This window comes from Anomalospiza imberbis, chromosome 2, assembly GCF_031753505.1.
Source record: "Anomalospiza imberbis isolate Cuckoo-Finch-1a 21T00152 chromosome 2, ASM3175350v1, whole genome shotgun sequence".
NCBI lineage: Eukaryota > Metazoa > Chordata > Aves > Passeriformes > Viduidae > Anomalospiza > Anomalospiza imberbis.
This window is the reverse complement of record NC_089682.1, coordinates 62,204,967-62,228,165: the sequence shown is the minus strand read 5'-3', so window position 1 is coordinate 62,228,165 and position 23,199 is coordinate 62,204,967. Positions and strand designations below refer to the sequence as shown.

At 39.0% G+C, this 23,199-nt stretch overlaps 1 protein-coding gene across 8 annotated transcripts in view; it reads left to right on the top strand.

The window, feature by feature from the left end:
- GRIA4 (glutamate ionotropic receptor AMPA type subunit 4) overlaps positions 1-23,199 on the top strand; it is a 211,852-nt gene that overhangs the window by 168,613 nt on the left and 20,040 nt on the right. For all 8 annotated transcript variants that reach the window (XR_010996327.1, XM_068181400.1, XM_068181399.1 and 5 more), the window contains exon 13: positions 266-513. Coding sequence is in view for 7 of the 8 variants with exons in the window: in XM_068181400.1 (XP_068037501.1) it covers positions 266-513 (248 nt within the window). In the remaining variant the exon portion in view is untranslated. The remainder of the gene's footprint in view (positions 1-265; positions 514-23,199) is intronic.

Sequence of the window (23,199 nt, the reverse complement as noted above, 5' to 3'; positions counted from 1 at the left end):
CTATCTAACAGTAAATTCAGCTTTGCAGGTTTCTTTTTTGACTGCTAGGGGGTAGCCAAACGTAAAAATAGTGTCTGCTACTATAGTATTGATACTTTTCTTTCTTGTCTCTTTTAAAATAATGGAATTCAAATAAAACCCTTCTCCAAGATTTTCCCAACCTCAAATGTCTGAAAATTTAAAGTATGATTGATTTTATTTGAGCAGTGCCATTCTGAAATGTTGCAACATTCTTTTGTTCTAACTTGTTTTTGATTTTCTCCAGAGATCAAAAATAGCAGTGTATGAAAAGATGTGGACCTACATGAAATCAGCTGAGCCATCAGTGTTCACTAGGACTACTGCAGAGGGAGTAGCTCGTGTCCGCAAATCCAAGGGCAAGTTTGCCTTCCTGCTGGAGTCCACCATGAATGAATACATTGAGCAACGAAAGCCATGTGACACCATGAAAGTGGGAGGAAATCTGGATTCGAAAGGCTATGGCGTAGCCACACCGAAGGGTTCTCCATTAAGGTGGGTGGAATAGTATAACAATATAAAATGTGTTGTTATAGTATTCCACCTTCCCTGATGTCCCTGATATAGCTCTTTTTGTTTTGTGTGTGAACATGGTATGTTATTTTTACTTTCTTCCATTTCATTTTTTTTTTGATCAACAAAGGTAACCATTTCTAATTGCAATATGGATTGAGCAGCTATAGTTGGCATATGTTTCAAGGCCATATAAAAACCAAACTGGTTGAACACTAGCTATGTGAAGTCAGCCTCAATAGAATTAACACCAGTTATTCTATTTCATCAGCTTTTTTCACGGAATTCAACCTTTTATAGCAATATTATGTTTACATTATCTACATCAGTATCTGCACCAATAATATGCCTACATTTTATGTTTTGATTATTGATCTCAGCTACTAATTTCTGAGTAAGAAGCTGCTTGTAGCATCTTTTTTTCAAATATCATTGCTTGGAGGTAATTAGTCCTTCAATAAAGCAACTTCATTAAAGTACTTTTTTGCTAAAGCACCTTCTTATTTAGAAAAAATGTTTGTGTTTCTAGCATTATGCATTTCAGTACTGCCTTCAAACTCACCAGTATTTTCTTTTTCATGATATCAGATGCATTCAATAAAGTAGGAGAGTTTTTGATTCACAGAGGGAAAATCATTTGCATTTCATTTAAATTGTCAGGGGAGACAAGTCAAGGTACCAGCTTTGTGTCAAAATTGGCGGTTCTTACCATTCTGTTTCTTTAATGTTTAACGCAAACAAATCTTGCATTTTCCAGTGTAGATTTGCCAATTTTCTTCAAAACAAAAGAGCAACTAGCAGTTGAAGGGAGTCTGACAGTGATGATGTGCACATGAGTGGGGGAAAAGTAATGCTCTGCAGCCTGCTCAGCACCCCATTTCTCACATTTGTGCTCATGATAAGGGATTACAGTGTGGAACAAAGGAGAGGAAGTAGGTGTAAGGGAAGAGTCACAAGTGCAGGTGAAGACATATGTCTGTGGATGAAGTAACTAAGGACCTATTTGTCTACATCTGTGACTGCAGAGACATCATTACCGCTATGCAGATAATTAGACTCACTCATAACTCGTCAGTTTAACCTGCACACAATGCCACAAGCATCAGTAGCTGTAACTGTATTACAGGGATGGTGAAAGGAATATCACTAGAATCATTTCCATCCACGGCAAAATGTGCAGGGGAAAATCAGGCCAGTTATCTCAGTTACTGGTTATGAATTTTTGTCCTTAACATTCAGTACCTCTCAGATTTAAAAATTGCCACCTTCACTGCTGAATAAAGTAGTAAGAGAACATTAAGGAGGTGAGAGAGGGAAAATGACATTAAAAATGTTAATTCTATAGAAAAATATGTCCAGAACTCATAGAATAATTAAAGGTAGAAGGCAGAGCTAATAAGAGAGGCTGCTCTATTATCTGAATATATTTTCAAAGCACGTGGTTTTTATTTTATATTTCTGATAAATTAATATCTCCTTTTCAGTGTTTCAGACAACCTAAGAGTGGTAGGCAGCACTGCAGATTAGGGTAGTAAGGAAATGCCCATTGCTGACAGTCAAAGCTGCCCATTAGTGAGTCAAAGCTAGGGGATATATTTTAGGTGTACTTTGGCTGCTGTCTTATATGTCCTAGCAGTGGGCTCTTTCCTTTAAGTGTGTTTTATAGTGTTCTTTAATCCCTTCCCCTTCCTTCTGCAGAGTGTTCAATACCAACAAGAGACAGCCTGTTACAATGAGCACTGATGGCCTGTGGAAGTTGATTTGTGTCAAATTTGGGCTTATTTCAGGTTTTGTTCAGTTAGCTAGACAAAAATACCTAGAAGTGATGGGGATGAGACATAAGTCTAGGCTAGAAGTAAGAGGACCTAGTAGGACTAATAAGAGCAGAGAGGAAGAGCACAACCACAATTGTAAGGATCCAGTGTGAAGTCCTGGTTCCATCCCTGCTAAAGACCAAGCTCCCAGACATTTCAGTGAGGCCATCGTTTCATCTAACTGGGGGTCAGCAGCTATCATTAGGGTGAGGTGATCAAAACCATGTCATTTTTCACATGCTACCTTCAAACATGTTTCAAAAAGCAGAATAGGGGAAATCCTACCAGACTTGAAAATTGGACCAAATCTTCTTTCAAGCTGTCTCGACTGGCTGTCCATGTCCATGCCTTTCCTGAACCTTTCTTTCACATGTGCTAAGCTGCTTGTTCTCCTGCTGCACCCCATTCCCTCTCCAGCCCCAGCGACAAATCATCAGTGCTGCTTACCTACTAAAAACATTAAGCAACACACTTAATGTTCTGGATAAAAATAAAGAACAAGCAATACCTCACATTTGTACCACCTCTTTCATGTATATCTACGGAGAGTAGCACTTACAGAAGAGGGGAAATGCTTCCTCCCCCTGTGATTTTGAACAGAAAAGAGTTAGCTGTAAATTTTATCTGCATGTTTCAGTATTTTCTGAAATTTTAAATATTTAGAATATGCTGCATTTGCTATTTTGACTGTATCCCACATGGTAGTGTTTCTGTCACTGATCAGATGACTTATGTAACTGCTGTCTGCACAGATAATTGCAAATATTGAACATGCAGCTTGAAATCCATGAAGGGCAGGCTAGCTGAGCTCATTGCATAAATTAGCCAAAAGACATAATTTGCTACAGGAATTGTAAATTCTCTTTTATTTAATAATCCTAATTTCCTAGTTGAGTTTTATGTAGACCACAAATTACTTGATTTACTTCACAAATAATTCAAGTAGCATATAAAATTTAAACATTCAAATGCTATCTTTGGTTTGTTCAGGACTATGGAAAAAAAATTTTCCAAATGAATTATTCATATCAAATTAATCACTGAACTGTTTGAACACCTATTTCATTAGAAGTATATTAGTCTTAATCCTCCTACTTAGAATGATATAAATCAGGAGTTTTTTCCCTGAAAATATAGTAGCATCTGAATAAAACTGATGCGAGTCTATGGAGAACCAGACCATATATTTTCACACATCTACCTGACAGAAAGTGGTTCTTCCTCTAGCATAGGATTAGGGATGGTACCCTGCCATCACATCACCAGGCTTATGTTCATTACAGAGCACATACCCATCATTTGGATCATGCAGATGAAATCCACCTGTCAGAGAGATCCAAGGACTGTTCTCTCTGTTGCTCATGACTGTACACATGAGCAGGGTCGTGGATTTTAAGTCAAAACTCTTCCTAGTTGGGTTTCATGCTACACTCCTGCAGTGTTCAACCAGTACCTATTGGCTAATTGGAATTATTTATTCTCAGTGCTGGTGCAGTATTACAATTAATGCATATCACTGAATGGAGGAGAATGGGAAATGCCTGATGTGTGTTTCTTTTATGCCCAATGGGCAGTACCACATCACACATCATGTGTGTCTCCTTCCTTCCGTCCTTTTCAGTGATATTCATTTCTATATGATGTTGTAAAAGACTGTCATGTTTGAGAAGGAATGTGGGATTGAGGGCAAAGGCCCTCATCACAACAAAGACTGAGTTTCTCTCATGGCATTACCCAGCTGTTCTTACTGTTTCTCCTCCTACAACGGTAGGTATCCTTCCAAAGTCACTGTGTAGTACCCAGTGTGAATTAATGAGTTTTTTCCTTCAAAGGTGGTGCTTTCAAAGGTGGTTAAGAGAGTGCTGCTTGTCTGCTTAGCAAGACCTGCCTTTGTAAGAGTGTTGTCATTAGAAGATGTTCTTGTGGCCAGACTTCTGGCCATTGTGGATCATCCCTGGGTCGTCTGCCTTGCCACTTGCAGTAACTGTGTTTCCAGAGGGCAACACCTGGAGATCGTGTAGTACTCAAGTCCTGTGCCTTGCATGCCTCTGCTTTTCTGTTTTAGATATGTAGGCATCATAAATAAGTTTGAATAGTGAAGAACATGATAGAGTTCTCCACCCTAAGAGGAAATGAAAAAGGACTTAAGGGCAATATTTCCTCAAAGGTACACTAAAAGGTTTTTCAGCTTTTTGTACCTTGAAGCTGTTTTATGTAAAGGAGAATAAGAGGTTGGGCTAAAAAATGAGGAGTTGTTGTCATTTCTTCTCTTACTGTTTCAACTAAGGACATTTGTCCTGTCCTGTAGCCAAAAGTATGCAGCATGGATGAGTGAAACCTGCAAGGTCATAAGTGTCTGGTGAGACACTTTGAGCCCAGGCAGATGAGAATGGCAGGATTAGATTTAGGCAAATAATAGGAAAACTTTGACTAGATGCATCAATATATTTTAGAAATTGGTGTTATTTGTTCAACAACCTAATGAAATCCAGAGCTCTAATAACTTCCTACTATTGGAATTACAGTTAATATTTATATATATATATATGAACCTGGGATTCTGTATTCCATTATTCAAGTCTCTAATTTTTTTATGTAGTAAAGAATTAATTCAGTTTGACTTTAGGAAGAATTCTTTATGTTCTGGAGAGGAAGGCAAAAAGGTCCACCTGGTGATATGTGCTAGTTTTTGCAGTGTGACATCTTGTGACATGAACTGACTCCTTACGCTTTATCCGTTCTTTACCGTGTTTAACATAAACTGTGCAGTGTGGGCGGTGCATCAGGGATGCTAGTGCTGCACATGTAACTTTGCCATCATTCTAGCAACTTTTGTGGAGAGAAAACTGCAACATAAGTGAAGCTAGAGATTTTAGTTTCCATCTCATGCAAGGGAGGAGCATCCTGCAGATTGCTTTGGGTGCAAAAGGCATCTAAATGGTGCCCTGTCAACAGTGTATGGATTCTCCTGTTTTATACAATGTAATGTGCAATACCTGAAAGAGATTCACCCTAGAAGTGAGAGATCTGTGGTGAAAGGACATTTTTCTTGGAGAAAAATGAATCTGTAGGAATAAGATAAAGATCTGTTATGAGGGGAGTCTTTGTGTGCATGGGCTCTGTAACCTACGATCTTGATCTCAGTGACTTCATCTTCTTGTTTTCCTGAGGTGAATCTCTAAAACTACCATTCTTTCATTGCTTCATTTCAATGTGGTACCAAAGCTGGCAATGTTACCTTTGCTTTTCACAGATATATCTAGTATGGTTCATTAGAAATCTAGTGTTGGAAGAAAACTTATTTTAGTAATGCATGCTCATTCATACAAAATTTTGGCAGACCTTACCTAGGATGGAATATTCCTGCACCCCCCCCCTTTTTTTTTTTTGTAAGTGATATTTCCTTTTCTTTTTTTCATTGACCTGAAAATAGCATTATGAGAGTATAGTTTCTTCCAGTGGGAGTATTTAATTTTTATCAAATGTTGTCCTCAATATTTTTGGAGACCAGACTATAAGGAGCTTATTGTGGAAGGAATTCCCAGCTCATCACTCACTGCCAAAGCTGTTTATTGTAAACTTAATATATTATTCTGAGATATACACCAGTTCTCATTTTACCCTGGATGTGTAGGTCAGTAAGCTGGCAATTCACACCCAGCTCTGCAGGAAAACCATCAGAGTCATTATGCAGTAGTCAACTGTAAGGACAGGTAAAAACGTTTCCCCCCAAACTTCTTGCATGGCCTGGTTTCTTTTGCTTTTTATAATATTGGCTTTGTGTGTACAAAAGGATAGGTATGATATTCACAGACTTCCTCTGACTAAGAGAAGAACTAGGAAAAATGTTTGAGCTGCCCACCCAATTTTTTTACACTGTCAACATTTGTTTGCTACAGAGGACTTCTTCCACTGTTGTTTTTCAATGGTTTTGTACTGCAGAAATCCATGAATCTTTAGAAAAATAAACTTTTCCCATCAGTGCAGCTTCCTTATACAAACTGTGTTGTATCATAAAGGAAGCATTTGCCTAGACCACTCTTCAGTGTACCCTGTTTTGTTCAGTTTTCAAAGGTCTTTATAGATTTTTTTTGTTTTTTTAACCAATATTGTTGATGTAACTATTCTATCTTGCTGTTTCTGTGCATCTGGGCTGCATTCTTCACTCAATGGCATGTTCCTGTTTCTAGAAAGGTACAAAAATAGGTAAAAGTAATGTGTGGTTGGGTCATCCTGCTAACATCAGTGGCCCACGCACCTCTGAGCATGTTCTGGCACTTCAGAGAGAAGAATGGATATTTCTTTTGCTAGTTAGCTGTCTTCTGGTTGGCAACACTGGCACATAAAGGCCTCCCCACATCATTCTGAAGACAAGCAACTGTCACAGTGAGGAGAGACGCAGAGGAAGCAGGTTTGATTTTTTTCACATTTCCCTTCTCTCCTGCCAGAATGCCGGGTTTTCCCCTTAATCAGTGTTATTCACAGAGTCGTTTCAGCAAAGCACCATAGGACCTCAAAACTGATGTTATTTATATACAATGTAGACAAGATATAGAAAGAACTGGTAAATAATTGAGGTTTGGCGATTAAAATGAGTGATGTGAAAATACTGAGTTTGACCTCTACACTTTTGAAGCAAGGACCACTGGAGAAAGCAAAACCCCCTCCATAGTTATGGGGTGGTCTGTTGATACTTGAAAGAATAGGATTTTAGTCAGCCTAGCAGGATTTTCCAAGGTAATTTCTTTCTGTGATACAAAATTATATAAAAACTAGAATGTGATCTGTAGCATTTTATACATATATAAATATTATCCTGTTTGACTGATGGTGTAGATCATACAGTATGACTTTGCATAATATTTTTCCCTTCACTGTAGGCATAACAAGGCTTGAATTACCACATCATTACCATTCAGTGTCAAAGCTTATAGCTGAGATATTTCTCAAGCAGGTCAGATCCTTCAGAGCTTGTTGGGTTTGCTATCAACTGAAAATAACACTTACTAGGTAAAAAGGCAGAGAATGGGCCACTGCTTAGGAAGAAATATAAATGTCAGGGGTCAAAAGATCAGTGAAGAGAACCTGACAATGAACGTTAGCAAGTTGTTCTTTCAGCTGAGCCTGGGAGGCATACTTAATTTTGGTTACCTGGGTTATTTCTGTCTAAAAACAGAGTATCTATTTGAAAAGTAAATCTAAAGCCTTGAGAATAGAGATTTGAGTCCCATCTTGCTCTGTTCCCCAGTGATGCTTCTTGGATTAATTTCATCATTTTCAATCAAGATAAGGGTCTTCCCTGTGAAAAAATAGTGCAGTAAAAAAAAAGGGAAAATTTGATGACTAATAAGATTCACTGCAAGATGTACAAGCAAATGTATTGAGGCAAAATTTTCTACTTGAAAGAGTTTTGCCCATTCTTGCAATTTTTACTTATAGAGGAAGGAAATTGTAATAATTCTCATTTAAGTCACCAAATGGCAGTGCTATTGAGATAATTTCTGATACTTGTCTCTATGAAAGAAAACAACTCATTAATGTCCATGATTCTGTACTTGCTGAATTTTCTCTGACCTGAGGGAGAAAAAAAATCACTCTATATTTCAAGTACTTCAAAGAGCCATCTCTGACCTGCCTTGCCTCACAGAGCCTGTTTCTTCATTGCCACTAGCAGGAAGTTGTCACTCTCAGACTTCAGGGATGATTCATAATTGAACAAAGTTGTCTGTGGTTTGGAGGAGAAATCAAAAGTCACAGGAATTTGTTCTGCTGCCATTTCTGTTTTCCTACACTACAAATGACAGTAGAAGCAACTGATGGAAGGCAAAGCTCTTCCAAGAAGCTTAGCTCCCATCTTGGTCACACTGTCAGGTTCTGGTGCCTCTCTGCTAGTATCATCCTGCTTTTTACTCAAAGGAAGTCTTGGGATTTTAGTGAGAAAAGTTGTGAAATTAAGTGTTTCTGAGCAGGAGTGAAAGAAAAGAGCATGGAAACAGCAATAAAACTATTTCCTAGAAAGGTTGGTTTTGTTTGGTTTTTTTCCCCTAAAAATTTCAGTGGTAGTATAATCAGTGTAAAAGGTGAAGCTACTATTCTGTATCTTATGCTTTACTATTTGCTTAAAAGCACAATGAGGCTTTTTTTTAATAATATTTTTACAAGCTATTTATACAAGAGATTTCTCATTCTGATATTTAGTGATTACTAAAAATTTCTTTACTGTCTTACAGAAGCATTGGGCCAATATGAGATAGTAAGCACCAGGAAAAGTTCAGTAACAGGTTTCATTTTTGCAATCAGAAATAAATCAAGGCAGCAAAAAGAACAGAGTTCTTTTCTTGCTTGTCTGTTTCAGAATTGTTTGAATGCAAACAGGATAGGAGCTTCACAATAACAAATCTATCCAAATTAAATTTGTCAGACTGTTGAATTCTCTGACAGGTAAAGAGGGGCTTAAAGTCAAGTATAACCAATGAACTTGCCTCAGACTATCAGCAAAGGCCATAATGTCTCAAAAATACTGATTCCATTGCTGTGCATACATCTTACTGATTTTCTGGACTTTATCAAGCATTAATCCTCACTGTATGTCAGTGGGATACAAAAGGTTATGGCTGTTTCCAGTCTGTAGATCCCCTGAGAAATAAATGCTGCCTCTTGGCACTTCAGAAATAATTTTCTCCTGCCCTTTTCCCTGCCATTTCCGCAATCCCTTGTAAAGCATCTCAGCAGAGGGCAAGATGCAGCCCTTTATATTTTAACAATGCTGCTCATTATGATTTCTCTCTTTTCTTTTTATTACAACTCTCTGGCTGTTTAGATGTCAAGTCCCAGGAACTGCCCTTTGAAGTTGATGGTACAGTTCCCGACAACTTAAAGGCTGATCCCACTAAGATAATAATTGTTCAGGTAAATTGTAGGTAGACCGAAGCAAAGGAGCAGACTGCTGAAAGGCATCTTAGCAGCTTGTAACAATACCTCTCTGTGGAAATGACATTTAGGGTACAAATAGCACCTGAAACACAGTTTGCAATAAGTCTGTGTGATCGTTGCAAAACTGCCCATTTCCAATTGACAGTAAGTACTAGATGGACTCCAAGAGACATAAAATGGCCATTTGGTCTTTGTGCAGCCTTGATTCTTGTGAGAAATCTCCAACCAAAAGTAGGAAGAAAAGTTTGTTTTCTTTCTTGTGGTTGCTTTGAACTGAGAGCAGTATCTCAGACTGGCACAATGTGAGTAGGCATTATGGACTGAACATCCCAGCATGAAAGGTAGAAAGGTGTCGACAGCACAAAACAAGATTCAGAAGTTTTAATGTATAATTTAAGCTACTGTGTGTCTTGACACAACAGTTCTAAAATGCAGCTCTTTCCCATCATTGGAATGTTCCCAAGGAGCTCAGGTTCCAAGTAAAAATGGCCATATGTATCTCTCACTGAAAAGTTCAAGTCTAAAATACTGTTCAATAAAATGGTGACTTGTGGCTCATCAATAATTTTTCCTCTTAATTTATCTGCTTTGTGTGTAGTAGGAAGTAGAATGAAAAATAGAGCTCTTTTTCTCAACTATCACTAGCTATTCTTAGCTCACATCTCTGTACTTCTATAACTTGAAGCCTTACTCCCGTTATCTGCTTTCCTTCCTCTGCTTCCTGTTCCAAACAAGTCACTGAGTGGAAGCTGAAATCAAGCCTGAAAAAGGATTTAGCTCCTATTTAACTGTATCTTTTAGCAAATCCCATTATGCTAAGCAATGCTGTGTGTTTTTTGTTATGACTCTCTTTTAACAGTTATTGGCAGGATTGGCAGTTTTCTGTAGTCAAAGTTTGACTATAATTTTCCCTGCAGTTTTTTAAAGCCAAAAGACAATTGGATAAAAGGGATCCAAGTCTGACCTGATGCACAGACCTGTTTTATTGTTACATTTCCGGTACTTCTTTCTACTCTGAAAGAACACATGAAAATAATAATCTGCCTCCAGCACATAAAGAAAATAGAGCTTTATTAGTATATTTTTTCTCCCCTCTTACTCAGGAATATCATCTCTGTGCAGGAAGATCCAGATCCCTTGCTAGCTTCCAGATCTTCCATTATTAGAAGCAGGGATGAATGAGGCCTGCAGGTGAGAGCAGCCCCAACATCTGGCAGCCCATCTGTTACCTCCAGAATATGAACAGCTTTCTCTAAACATAATTACACATCAGGCTCTTTCCAATCTGTTGCTGATACGGTTCCATTTATTGTGGCCCAGATTTGTAACTATGTCTTTAAGAGGCTTTTATACATAGAATTAGATCTTTGGATTCTTTGGTACGGATGCAGGCACCTGATTTCACACATTTTATGCTATGTCGTTTGTGTGATTTAGGTCTATTTTGGATCTTAAAACTCTTAAGCCTACAGAAAAATTCATGGGATCTAGTTATTTCCTACAGAAAATCTCAGCTTTTTCTAGAAAACCCAAATTGTCCCTATTTCATGTGCCTAAATGTAAACATTACTAGACAATTCTTCACATTTTACCAATTTCAACCACAATTTTGAATTTTAAGGTTTCCACAAGAGCCTTTTACTGCTTGCAACACAAAATATGAAGAGACAGGTTTTAGGAGCATGCTCATTTCTTTTTTGGTTTTAAATAAAAAGAAAATGCCCTCTATCCAAAGCTAGGGGACTAACCCACATTTAGATGCTCTGCATTTACTAAGATCCAGTTCCTCAGGTTTTAATCAGTATATGATACTATTCTGATTATATTCTATACCTGCTGATAATATTTTTTGGTTTAAAACCACATGAACACTTGACAATTAGTTTTGTCTTTTCAATTTAAATAATGCAAACTCAGTCTATGAAAGAGTAGTTGAAAGTGAACAGAAAGTCATCACAGTTTCTTGAGGATTTAGGACTTTTTTTCCTGTCACAGTTAAATAAGCAGGCTGCTATTTTTGGCATCTCTTTTAGATAGTGGGCAATTATCCAAAGCAGTTTCCAATTAGAGTGCTTTTAGTTCATCCAATTTGTAGGCCACAAGAGAAGATACTGTTGCATTAGATAAAATAATTGCAAACATTCAGACTGCATCTAGAACACAACATCCTTTTTTTTCAGCCTCCTCACTTAAGAAAAACATCAATAAATTGACCCTATTTCATGGAAGATGATCAAGATAGAGCTGGATATGGATCTGGACCTTTTCAGATGAGGAGAGTCTGGGAGAGCTGGACTTGTTCAGCCTGGAGCAGAGATGGGTTTGGGGCATCCTAGGAGCGGCCCAGAGTGTCTGCAGGGAGGTCTTTGAGGAGATGGAGCCAGACTCTTCACAGCAGTGTAGGGCAGGAAGATCAGTGACAATGAACATAAAATGAAAGGGGAGAAGCTCAGACTGGATGTAGGGAGGAACTATTTCCCCTGACTGCCTGAGGGCAGTCTGACAGTGACACTCTGCTCAGAGAGGCTATGCAGGCTCCATTCTTGGAAGTGTACAAAACATGACTGGTTGAAGCCCTGAGCAGCTTGGTCTGATCTCAGGACTGACCCTTGTATGAGCAGGAGGTTGGACCAGACAACTCTTTAGGCACTTTCCAGACTGCCCTGTACTATGATCCTTTCTTGAAAATTATGGCTATGATAAGGATATCTTCAGGATACCACACTGAATCTGCTGGAGCTACAGGAGTATTTGGAAAGTTGCAATAGCTTATGGAAAACGATGTTTATGTTTCCTGCATGGTAGAAGGTCTTCTCCTGACCACTAGGCTTTAATTACAATTTCTGGGAATTAAATGTCAAACAGATCATTCCCATCTGAATAAAATTTTCTTGCTGGAAAAGCAAAATAGAGTGAGAGAATCTGAAGTCAGTGAAGTAAGTGACAGTGCTGCATACCTTTTCTTTGCCGGAAAAAGGAGCAGTTAACTTCCTAAGCAGATTTATACAGCTGCTGAGTGATTGACAGCATGGATATTTTTGGAATGCCTGAGTGGGTCAAAATGTGGAAGAGTTCATTTGTTATGGGAGTCAGGCCACTCAGGTTGGCTGTCTCCCACTTTTGACAGGAAAAATTAGAAGCATATTGTGGTAAAGACTGAATTGAGGAAATACACACAGAAGTTTAAGCTTAGTCTATCTCTGGGAGACCAGAAGGATAAATTCGTTATGAATAATTGCCTGAAAAGACCCAGAGATTTCTGAAAAGCAATGAAGTTTGATTGCCTGAAGTTGTGTCATATTGGTGAGCTTAGTTAATGACTCTGCCCAGATTTCCTGGGAGTCTTGGAGGAGATCTGTGCACCTTCTTACTTCAGATTCACCTTTGCAAATTGAGGGTAATGACAATTGCCCATCAACCTCAGAGGAATGGTGAAGATTAATAGCATTGTGTTTATTGTGCTGTGGATATTTGAAGCCCATTCCCACTCCAGATGTTTGTATGATTATTTCAAATCCATGGAGGTGTGTGCGTCAGGATAAACACAGTGGTAGATTTCTCGGTGTCTTTGGTCAAAAAAATTGGTCTGGAAAGAAAACGACCAGGAAATTGTAACTTCAGCTAATGGTTTCTGAAACAGTCTGTGGTCTATGACCACATGTTTTGTGTTCCATTTAGAAAGCAATGGCAGAAATCTCCATCACCAGTGGACCCTACTACGTATGTTTTTTTTAATTAAAATTGGCACATGGGCATGTGTTCAGGACAACAGTAATTACATTATTTGTATCTCCATATTCACTGTGGAGATCTATTAGTACTTTTAGTACTGAATTTTCTCTGCAGCCTGGCTGCTTGTATTTGAACCGTTACAAGCATGTGTTACCATATTGATGTGACTGTGCTTGGTCCAACTGGTCTGAGAGCTGTTATATTTGCATTTCAGAGAAAGGTTTGGGTTGGAAGGGACCTTAAAGATCATCTGTTTCCAAGCCCCTGCCATAGGCAGGAGCACCTTCTACTGGACCAGGTGGTGTAGTGGATGAGAATGAGTGGGACATAGTAAAGTCCTGGCAGAACCATTGTATTGAGCTGACTGTGGCTTTTCCTTCACCACTACCAGTTGCAGTATAGGGACACAGAGCTGTGCAAAAGTGAAGGTGCTCCATGCTTAAGTGGAACTTGCTTCCCTGCTGGGGGAAGATGGAGAGTCTGCTGCTGTGTACATGGATGTATTGATGGTGACATCATATAGCTGGTTGCCAGAGGGATTGGATTGCCCTTGTGATCATTTCACCTGATCTTGGGCTGCTGTTCAGCTGGCTTCAGGGCATTTTAATTATCAGCACACTGGCTATTGGACCAACCATCTCATCTGGTTGCTGGCACTCATTATGTTTGTCTAAGCATATCAGATATTCCTCATTAACTTCTGCAATAATATTCAGACAGAAAGTCCTAGGAACTCTTCCAGCTAATCCCCACTTTGGCTGCTGACCAAATAAGGCTTTATATGGCACGACTGTAATTTCTTCATTTGTATAATATTGATCTGCCATTAGGCAAAACACAAGCCAGCATTTCACTAGGGCACAAGTTATGCAGTGTTCTTTATTTTTTGCATTGCAATTGCAGCTTCAGCTCCCACCTGGGAAATAGCTCCCCTGTTTTTGTCTTTCAGTCTCTGCTTCTTATTAAAGTATGAACTTCAAAGTGCTTACATCATAATTAGACCAAAGCTTAAGAAGACATGTCTTAGCTGGAATCTTTCCATTTATTGCCTTTATGAAAAACATCCGTATGGAGGCACAAAGAAGCATGAATGTAATGTTACAGAAATCCCTCGTGCCTCCTCTCAGTCTAAGTTTAGGCCTGCCAAAATCGTATCAACTGTACAAATCTCATGAATTAGTGATCTGTTTCTGGTGGCCATAAAAGTCAAGAATGCGTCCTGATTTCTATGCTGCCAATAGCTTTTGGCATAGTGGCCATGTTTCATTAATAACTTCATGGACATTGATGTCAGTGGATTAATTCCCTCACAAGCAAACAGCAGTTTTGCCCTACAGCTTTCCCATGTGGAGTAAGCTTTTCTTACTAGGAAAAAAGTTATTTAAGAGCTTGCTTGTATTGCCACACTTTTAGTACCACACAGAAGGCTGATGGTATTTGGCTTCACAATGGTATCATGCTTCATTCTCATCAAGGTGAGACTAGGGCTTGGTGGCTGAAAGGTCTAACCAGACAAGCAAAAGGTTAGGTTGTTCTGCACTTAGGAACAGAACAAGCATGAGCTTGTTCCTAAAATAAATATATAGATATACAGAATCATAGAATCATAGAATCATAGAATCACAGAATAGTTTGGGTGTGAAGGGACACTTAGGGGTCATCTAGTGCGACCCTTCTGCAATGTGCAGGGGACTGAGCAGGTTGCTCAGAGCTCAGTCCAGCCTGACCTGGAATATTTCCAGGAATGAGACACCTCTCTGGACAACCTATTCCAGTGTTTTACCATCCTTATTCTATGAAATTTATTCCTTATGCCTAGTCTAAGTCTACCATCTTTTAGTCTAAATCTGACTTCCTTTAGCTGAAAACCACTGCTCCTCGTTTTGCTTTAGCAGGCCCACTCAAAAGCTTTGTCCCCATCTTTCTTATTATACCCCTTAAAGTATTGAAAGTCTTTAATAAGTTCTCTCTGGAGCCTAGTTTTCTTCAAGCTGAACAACTCCAACTCTCTCAGCCAGGGTCTAACCCTCTGGACCCATTCCAACAGGTCCCTGTCCTTGCTGTGCTGGGGTCCCCAGAACTGGATGGAGGTAGTCACGGGAGTGGAGTACAGGGACAGAATCACCTCCTTTGGCTTCCTGGCCGTGCTTCTTTTTATGAATTCCACTGAATGTGGTTATTCCATGAATTCAAGTAGTATTTTTTCCCCCAAATGCAGCTTCTAGGAAGATGGCAGAAACTGGGTTTTTTTTCTTTCACTGTAGCTCTTGTCACAGATACCTATATCTGTCACCCTGAAAGTGGTTAAATGCAACTCTTTTGTATGACTCTTCTCTGAGGACATCTAAGAAATATTAGCTAGAATAGAGGATTTTTTTTCACTTTTTATGGAGAATCATAAACTGATGATGAGGTAGTTTATGAAAAAGGCATGCAGAGATGCTCAGTTGTGCACTTTTACTTGCAGAAATCACTGTATCATGACTCCTGATGTTTTTCTGCAATTTCTGAGTCTTAAAGAGATCTTACACTAATCAGGTGCTCTTGTGAGATCCTGATGCTTGCAAGAGGGAAAATACATCAACATATCATAAGGAGTAGAAAACAGGCAAAGACCATTTCAGATGTGGCTCCTCTTACCCATTATTGTATGTTCCTAAGTGGTGGATTCAGCCTTACATTAATGAATAATTGGAGAAGTCTGAGAGTGAAATATTTTCAAATATTTCCAGATTTGAATCAAATTTGCAAAAATGCCAGGTATGTTCAATACTGCATTAAAATCTTGGGTTTGTTATTATGCTCTGCTATGCACTAAATAGAACATACATTTATATAGCACTTTGAGATATGGGGCTGGTAAGGAACCAGAAAGTCTAATATTTGCAGTTAGTCCAGCAGGATATTTTGTCTTCCATGATTTGTAGTGAGATTCAGCAATAAGTTCTGACTCCTTTTGGGTATCACAGTAACATTTCTTCTGGGGTAGGTGATTCAACCTAGGACTGGGTCTTCCTGCAGAGGAAAGCTGTGAAATGCTCAGTCGAAGGTACAATATTTCTGCCACTGCTGGGACATGTTGAATGGAGTGACAAATTAGAAGCTGCTGAAACAGCTGCCACTTGCTTTGTTCTGGAAGGTTTTGATGTAGTAAAATCTTCCTCTGCATCAGGTAGCCAGAGTTGGTGATCTTAATAGGCTCTCTATTAATCCATCAGTGATATCAAATGGATTGAGGTGGATGTAAAGAAGGATCAGCTTTCTAAGTTACAAGGAACCACACCATATTTCTATTCAATAAGCACTGAATTGCATCCAAAAGAGATATGCTTTCCTAGCCTCATTCTGCGTGAAAATAGTTCCTCTGTGGCATTCAAAAGCATAAAATTTAAATGCCTTACAAATATGATTAAGATATTATATAAAGGGAAATTTAAATCCTCTGGCCAAGATCAGTAATGATGAATAATATTTTCAGTCCTGTTAAATCATCCATTTGCAAAACAGTAAGATCAGTTGTGCAGCATTTGGCTTTTTCTTGAAATGGAGAGACATAAGGAGTTTCAGCATATGCCTGGGTAACCAAACATAATGTCATTGCAAGAGGCTTGCACTAATGCAGTCTAACTGGGAGAGGAGCGGGACAGCATGAGGCATGATAGATCTTCACTGTTGTGACCCTCACCTCAAGCTGCTACTCCCTGACTTTCAGCAGTGCCAATCCAACACAGATGGAACCTCTGCCTGGCACTGAACCACATGCTGTGCTTTGCCAGGAAACCCCAACCTGTCTATGCCAATACAGTCATTTTCTTTCAGCTGAGGGACCCTAAACTTAGGAGTTACTGGAGAGGCAGGTGAAACAGTATCCAAACATCTTGCTGAAACAATACTGTGAGTTGATGTCTGCTTCACCTAAGGCATAAAAAGCAAAAAGTTTTCTGCCAGCCATGCCAGAGGTGAATGTTGGCCCATATGAAAACCTTATGTATTGGTGGGGGAGAGGGATGTACTTACACATGCTCACTTTACACATTTCAATTTTAAAAATATTACTGTAAATTCTTTCAGCAATTTCAACAATGTAAAAACATAAATGGCTCAGGGTTACTAATGTTTCTGAGGTGAAAGAGAGTTCTGAGGAACTTGGCAGTGGGCTAAGCTTATCCTGAGAGTGATTCCTGCAGCATGGAGACAGCGTTACACTGGTCTCAGACACTTTTGAAAAATATCACTCAAGTGAGGGATTTGCTGAGGGTGGTGAAACACTAGCACAGGCTACCGAGCATTATTGTGGATACGCCATCCCTGGAAGTGTTCAAGGCTGGGTTGGATGGGGCTCTGAGCAACCCAGTCTAGTGGGAGGTGTCCCTGCCCGTGGCAGGGGAGTTGGAACAAGGTGATCTTAAAGGTCCCTTCCAACCCAAACTATTCTATGACTCTATGATTCTAAGCCTTTAAAACATGTATTCTGACTGGCAGGTGTTGCACTGCAGCAGCCCATTCACATAATCCTGCTTATGCTGGAACCAGCAAGAAAAATTGTGCTTAAAAAAAAAAAAAAAAAAAAAAAAAACCAAAACAAAACAACAAAATGCACTGCTCGATGACAACAGGATTAGGTAGTTGTTAGCAAAAATTAAAATACCTCAGAGTTGGGAGAAATTAGCATTTCTGCTGCTGCTAAAGACTGTGTACTGAACCAATATGAACCAATTTTCTAGGGACAATTTTATGTGTTTTTTATTTACAGCAAAGCTTTGTGTAAAACAGAGAAACAAGTTGAGTTGCAATCCCAGGTCAACTGCTGTTGTTTTTACACAGGCAAAAAATATATTTAATTGCTTGTGCCAAGAAGTGCTTGCATACTGTAATTGGAATATCTTTCTGCAAAACAGCTTTCAATCTATATAAATATTTTAAACTTCAGTCATCAGACCTCTAGCTGGTGTAAATTGTCACAACCTCTTTGAATTCAAAGTAGCTGTGGCAATTTTTAGCAGCAGTGGGTCTCCCATTAATTGGAACTCCTGCTGATCCTCAAGGTGCCAGTTTGGCTCATATTTGTTTACAAAGCTCAGCTCGAGGAACTAAACATGTACTATACTTAGGCTATACATAGAAGCTGTAAATACTCACTGCCCCTGGAAATTAACTGTCTTATTTGGATGGCTAGATGAAGAGTGCTATACTTATTTTAATTAGCCACAATCGAAAAGTATCTGAGCACTGCTGTAAATTTCCCATCTCTAAATAGGTAGGAATAAACAGACATTCTTGTAAAATTACTTTATTCTTATTGTTTGACTAATATTTTGATATATTTTTCTGTGAAAGGTGTTTTAAGTGCAGTTGGACAGGAGATTTTAAAATAATGTTTTTAAAAGGCTTCAGCTTCTAATGAAGCACAGAACCTGTGCAGAGCTTTTTTGCAACACTTTGGCTTTCTACAGACCAGTCAGTTCTTCAGGGCAGGGGAATGTGAATTTTGCAAGATGGAATTCAGGAGGTATTCACTGTTCTAGTGGGTCCTGAGCTGGACCTGAGCTTTCTGCTGAGATGGCTGATCATGTCCTTTCTTTGATAAGCATGGATATAAAAATGGAGGAGCTTAGTAGAAAAACCTGAGAGACCCACTGAAAAAGAGCTAATATATATGAAGACTCACAACATGAATACTAGCAGTTCTTTACTTAATATAAATGCTGGCCAACTTCTGACAGCAAGTGCCAAGGACTCTATTTTGTTTGAAGTAACGTGAAAATGTTTTGATGACTCCTGTGCTTCAGTATTTGAATACAGTTTTTTTCATACAAGTAACATGACAGCATGCAAATCTTTACAAATCCCAGTAAAAAAATTTCCCGTGTAAGAACTTAAATGGGTTTAAGATTACATGCTTTTAAAGCAGGCCTTTTGTCTTTAAAGTTTAGATCATTTTTCTTGTAAAAATGTTCATGCATTAGCTCTTCTTTTTAATATTTATGTTATTGATCTTTCAAACCTTCTGAGTACACAGTGATGTAAGCTTTGGCTACATCTTCCTCATTAACAGAGTGCTTCTTTCAATCCTAATTTATTAAACATATTCAGCAGTGCCATGCAGCTTTACACTTAATTTCTCTTGATGAATTGTCAAACACCCTTAAACCGCACTACATTTATGTCATGTTACAATCTGCCATCAATGCTTTTCAAAACATGGATAAAATAAACAGCTCAAAAGATGTGCAGGTCTTAATTTTTTGCTTGGTAAGGTTGCATTTTAATTTTTCCTGTTAAAAATTATTTGAATGGATTATATACATAAGCTATAAAAATGCACCCACTTGTGTTTTGCTAAGCACATTTAAGAAAGATCCTTAGCTGCATGCAGGAAGCGCTAGGCTGGGGGGTGAGGAGAGGCTCCTGGCAGCTGTGGCCTCCTCTTCACAAGCCACCTGGGCTGGATACAGATTAGATCACGAGAGAATAACTGCAATTCACATCACTGAAATAAGGTCACTGCCCTTGGCTTCACCGAGCACCCTCTCTGCCTTGTCCTGAAGAAGAAAGCCCTCCAGCCTGCTCCAGTAGTGCCCAGGGGCTGGTCTGCATGATGGCTGCACCAGCAGGTAGCTGCAGGGAAAGACAGCCAAAGTGCAAGGAAGAAAATGAGCTTGGGACACGTCATCACTTGCCAACACTGGCTGTGATACTGCAGTCCCAGGAAAGCTTGTTCCTGTAGTGGTGATGCACCACCACATGTGTGGTTTTACTTCCCATCTTTGCTGATTCCCTCTTCTTTACAGGCACCAGTTACTTAGGAGTATATGTGCAACAAACTTACAGGACAATGTGGTCATATATTTTATCCTAATAGAAAGGAAGCCTCTGTACTTTGCCAGTTGGTCCATACCTTGCATATGACCTACCCATGGAGCTTTGTCCATATAACATTCAGTATTCCTTGTTGAACTTTGTTGTATGTTCAGAGAACCTGAGGTTAACCAGAGATGTCATCTCTTTGCACCATGTGACTTCTAAGTGACTGAGTGATTTCTGAGACTTTGAAATCCCTTGTGAGAATGATTTGTGAAAAGCCTTTTGGAGGGTTGGGGGTCTCTGCTCTGCTTTTGCCTCTTCAGCTGCAGTGGTGGCCCCAGCATTTCTGGGACACTGGGTTGTACATTATGGCTGCAATTTAAACAAGGCTCTTTTTCGTGTATGGAGGGTGTCATTAGTGAGTCACGTTATTTTTGCACATCTAGCTCGTTCAATATTGAAAGTGAACAACATCCCCAACTCTAGCAGTGAAATAACAGTGCCGCCGTCTGTGATGAAAACTGCAGAACTGCGCTAAGAATCTGCCCAGGATGCAGGGAAGTATTTTTGCTATCTGACATGCCGGCTACACAGAATTTATGAGACTAAGTTCAGGAAAGGGATTCAGGAAAATGTCAAAGCTGTTTAAATAGCTAAGACATTTAAGTTTTCCTGGCAAGGCTCTACCAGCTGCCTAAAATATTGTTATTAAATGCTTGCAGCAGAGATCCTGCCTTGGTTGTAATGCATACTTAGGTACCTGTCTGTGCCTTTATGCCAGTATTCAGTATTTAGTATTCAAAAGCAGATATTCTGAGACCATAATTCATGGAGGCAGTCTCCATGAACCAGGCCAAGGCCTTGGAATTGCATTTGGGAATGATGTTGATTGGTGCAGATGGGTGGTGCTTTCCACCCATCCTACGAACCATGGTGCATCCAGAGATTTTGGGAACTGAATTAGTTAAATGAAAAGCAGCTGTGGCTGAGAGCATACATATTTGTATACAAGTGTACATATGTCTGGATACATATGCAGCCTAACAAAGCTGGAGAGAGCCTTTTCTCTGTGTTGTGTGTATTCAAGCTCTGGGCATTAGTTGATCTTACTGAGCAGAATGTATTTCATGTTTTAGTTACGGTTTTCTAAGGAGTGATGAGATCCTGTGATGAAATTGATGTTCAAAGTGTTGCATTAGGCAAAATTTTGTGTCCCTTTTCATGATGGACTGCTATGATTGTCTCAGATTTCCAGCAGTGCTTGTGATGTTGGCTGTGGTGGTCCCTAGCTGGGTACCACAATGTAGTGCACCGTGGTGTTTAGGTGATTTGTTGCATGCCTCCCTCACTGCTTCTTACAGATTGAAGTCCAGCAGATGGGTCAACTGCTAACCATTGATGTGATCCAAACTCACTGGAAGTAAAAGTAAACCTCTCTGCTGGCTTCCCTGGGCTTTGGGCAAACACCCTGTTGCAATTCTTTTGGGTAAAAAATGAGGTATCTCTTTGGAATCACTGATGTTATTTTGTAAGGGACTGGGTAGTCCCATTGTCATATGTCTGTAGAGTTTTATCTTTTGATAACTGTGTAAGGTGTATCTACAGCACAGATGGGCTCTTCTAGAAAAAAAGAAGGGATACTAATTAATGTTTTAAACTGCTTACTGCTGTTTATTTATAGGGATAGCTATTTTAAATGAGTGAAAATTATTTAATTCTCATCACATCTTTCATACTGTGATTCTAAAGACTCATTAAAAATAGCTGTGATCCATGTATTGAAATCACTGTCCATGTACCCAAGTACTTGTGAAGTGAGGTCTGCAGTTTTGTCTTAACTGGCTTGACTATTGCATGCAAAGACTCTGTTTTCTTCAGACTAATGGAAGAGGCAGGACTGTGCAGTGACATTAAGGATTAAGAGTCAAATATTAAAGGCCTTGCCTGCTTATTACTATTAAACCCTGACTCTTGCAAAGACATCAGTTCCTTTATAGAGGAATATATTAGTGGGAGTTTGGTGGGAGTTTAGTGGGAGTTTGGACTAAGTGTGGTTTTGCAGATGCAGTCCTACATTTTAAGATGAAAGAAAAGTTTTTGCCATGGATACTCAGGTTTCCAAATGCCTTCCTCTGTGGCAGAACAAAGCGCTGTCTAGGATGAGTGTGGATGATCTAGCCTGGCTTTGAGGTCTTCATATAATTTTCAATGCAGTCACCATTGCACATTTTAGGCTCTCAGTTATAACCAACCCGGGAGGTACAGCAGTTTTGAACAAAGGTTCTCTGTGTTTTGCTGACCAGAGGGAAATTATTTATTTCCACATGTTGAGGTGGACCTGGATAACAAAGCAACAGAGAAAGCAGTGTGAAACTAACCTGGTTTTACATGGCCTACTAGACATGATGAGGACAATAATGTGTTACATTTATAAACAATACAGTTTAATTTCCGAGTGATGATTGCAGCTTAAATCCACATTTACTTCTTCATCCTTTTTATTTTCATTTCTTGATTGTGATGTGAAACTGTCTATGGATATGGCTAATAACCCAGCTAAATAACCCTCTCATGAATGGGTTTTATTTATTTATTTATTACTCTAGGATTACTATCAACCAGCTGCAGCTTCTATAAATGACTGTGGGAACATTTTCCTTGATAATCTTTAATGCTTTGAAAGATAAATTTAAGCATTTGGCAAGTGAGAAAGCTCTTTTCCTTCAACATGAAAATTAAACATGAAAACTTACGTTAGTTGTAAAAGACATCACCTAGTTGTTTTTAATTCATCTTGGAATATCCAAGTGAAAGGTGTAAGTAGACATTAACTTGAAAAAGAAGTTGTAAATTATCAAGTAACATCTTCACCCAAAATAACATAAAGACTGAAAAGAAAAAAAAACATTTCTAAGAATTTTAGCATATGGACTTTGTCTAATTTGGTGAGCTTTAATGTTCACTCTTGAGAGACTACAGCTCAGAGGAAATTCTTTGAAGATGTTTTTTTCAGATAGACAGATTGATAGGGCTTCCCATCTGCTTTAAAATCAGGCTGAGATTAAGTGGCTTGTTGAATTGAGAGTTAGTGATATTCCTTGAGATACATTTCATTTTTTGTGGGAGTGATCAATCCTGCCTGCATCTGTAGAACTGTCAAAGCAGCTGCTTGTGTTATTGCTGCCCAGTGTGACAATTCAACATAGCAACATTGAATTAGACCTTGGTTTGGATCCCTTCAAGCAAGAAGGAGTTTTGACATTGACTTTGTAGACAGCAGGCTCCAGATATATATCTAAGCGATTTTCAGAATAAATAATGTTATTCAGCATCAAAGAAATGTGTTTCCAGGATCATCTTTCATTTATGGCCTGGTCCCAATGTC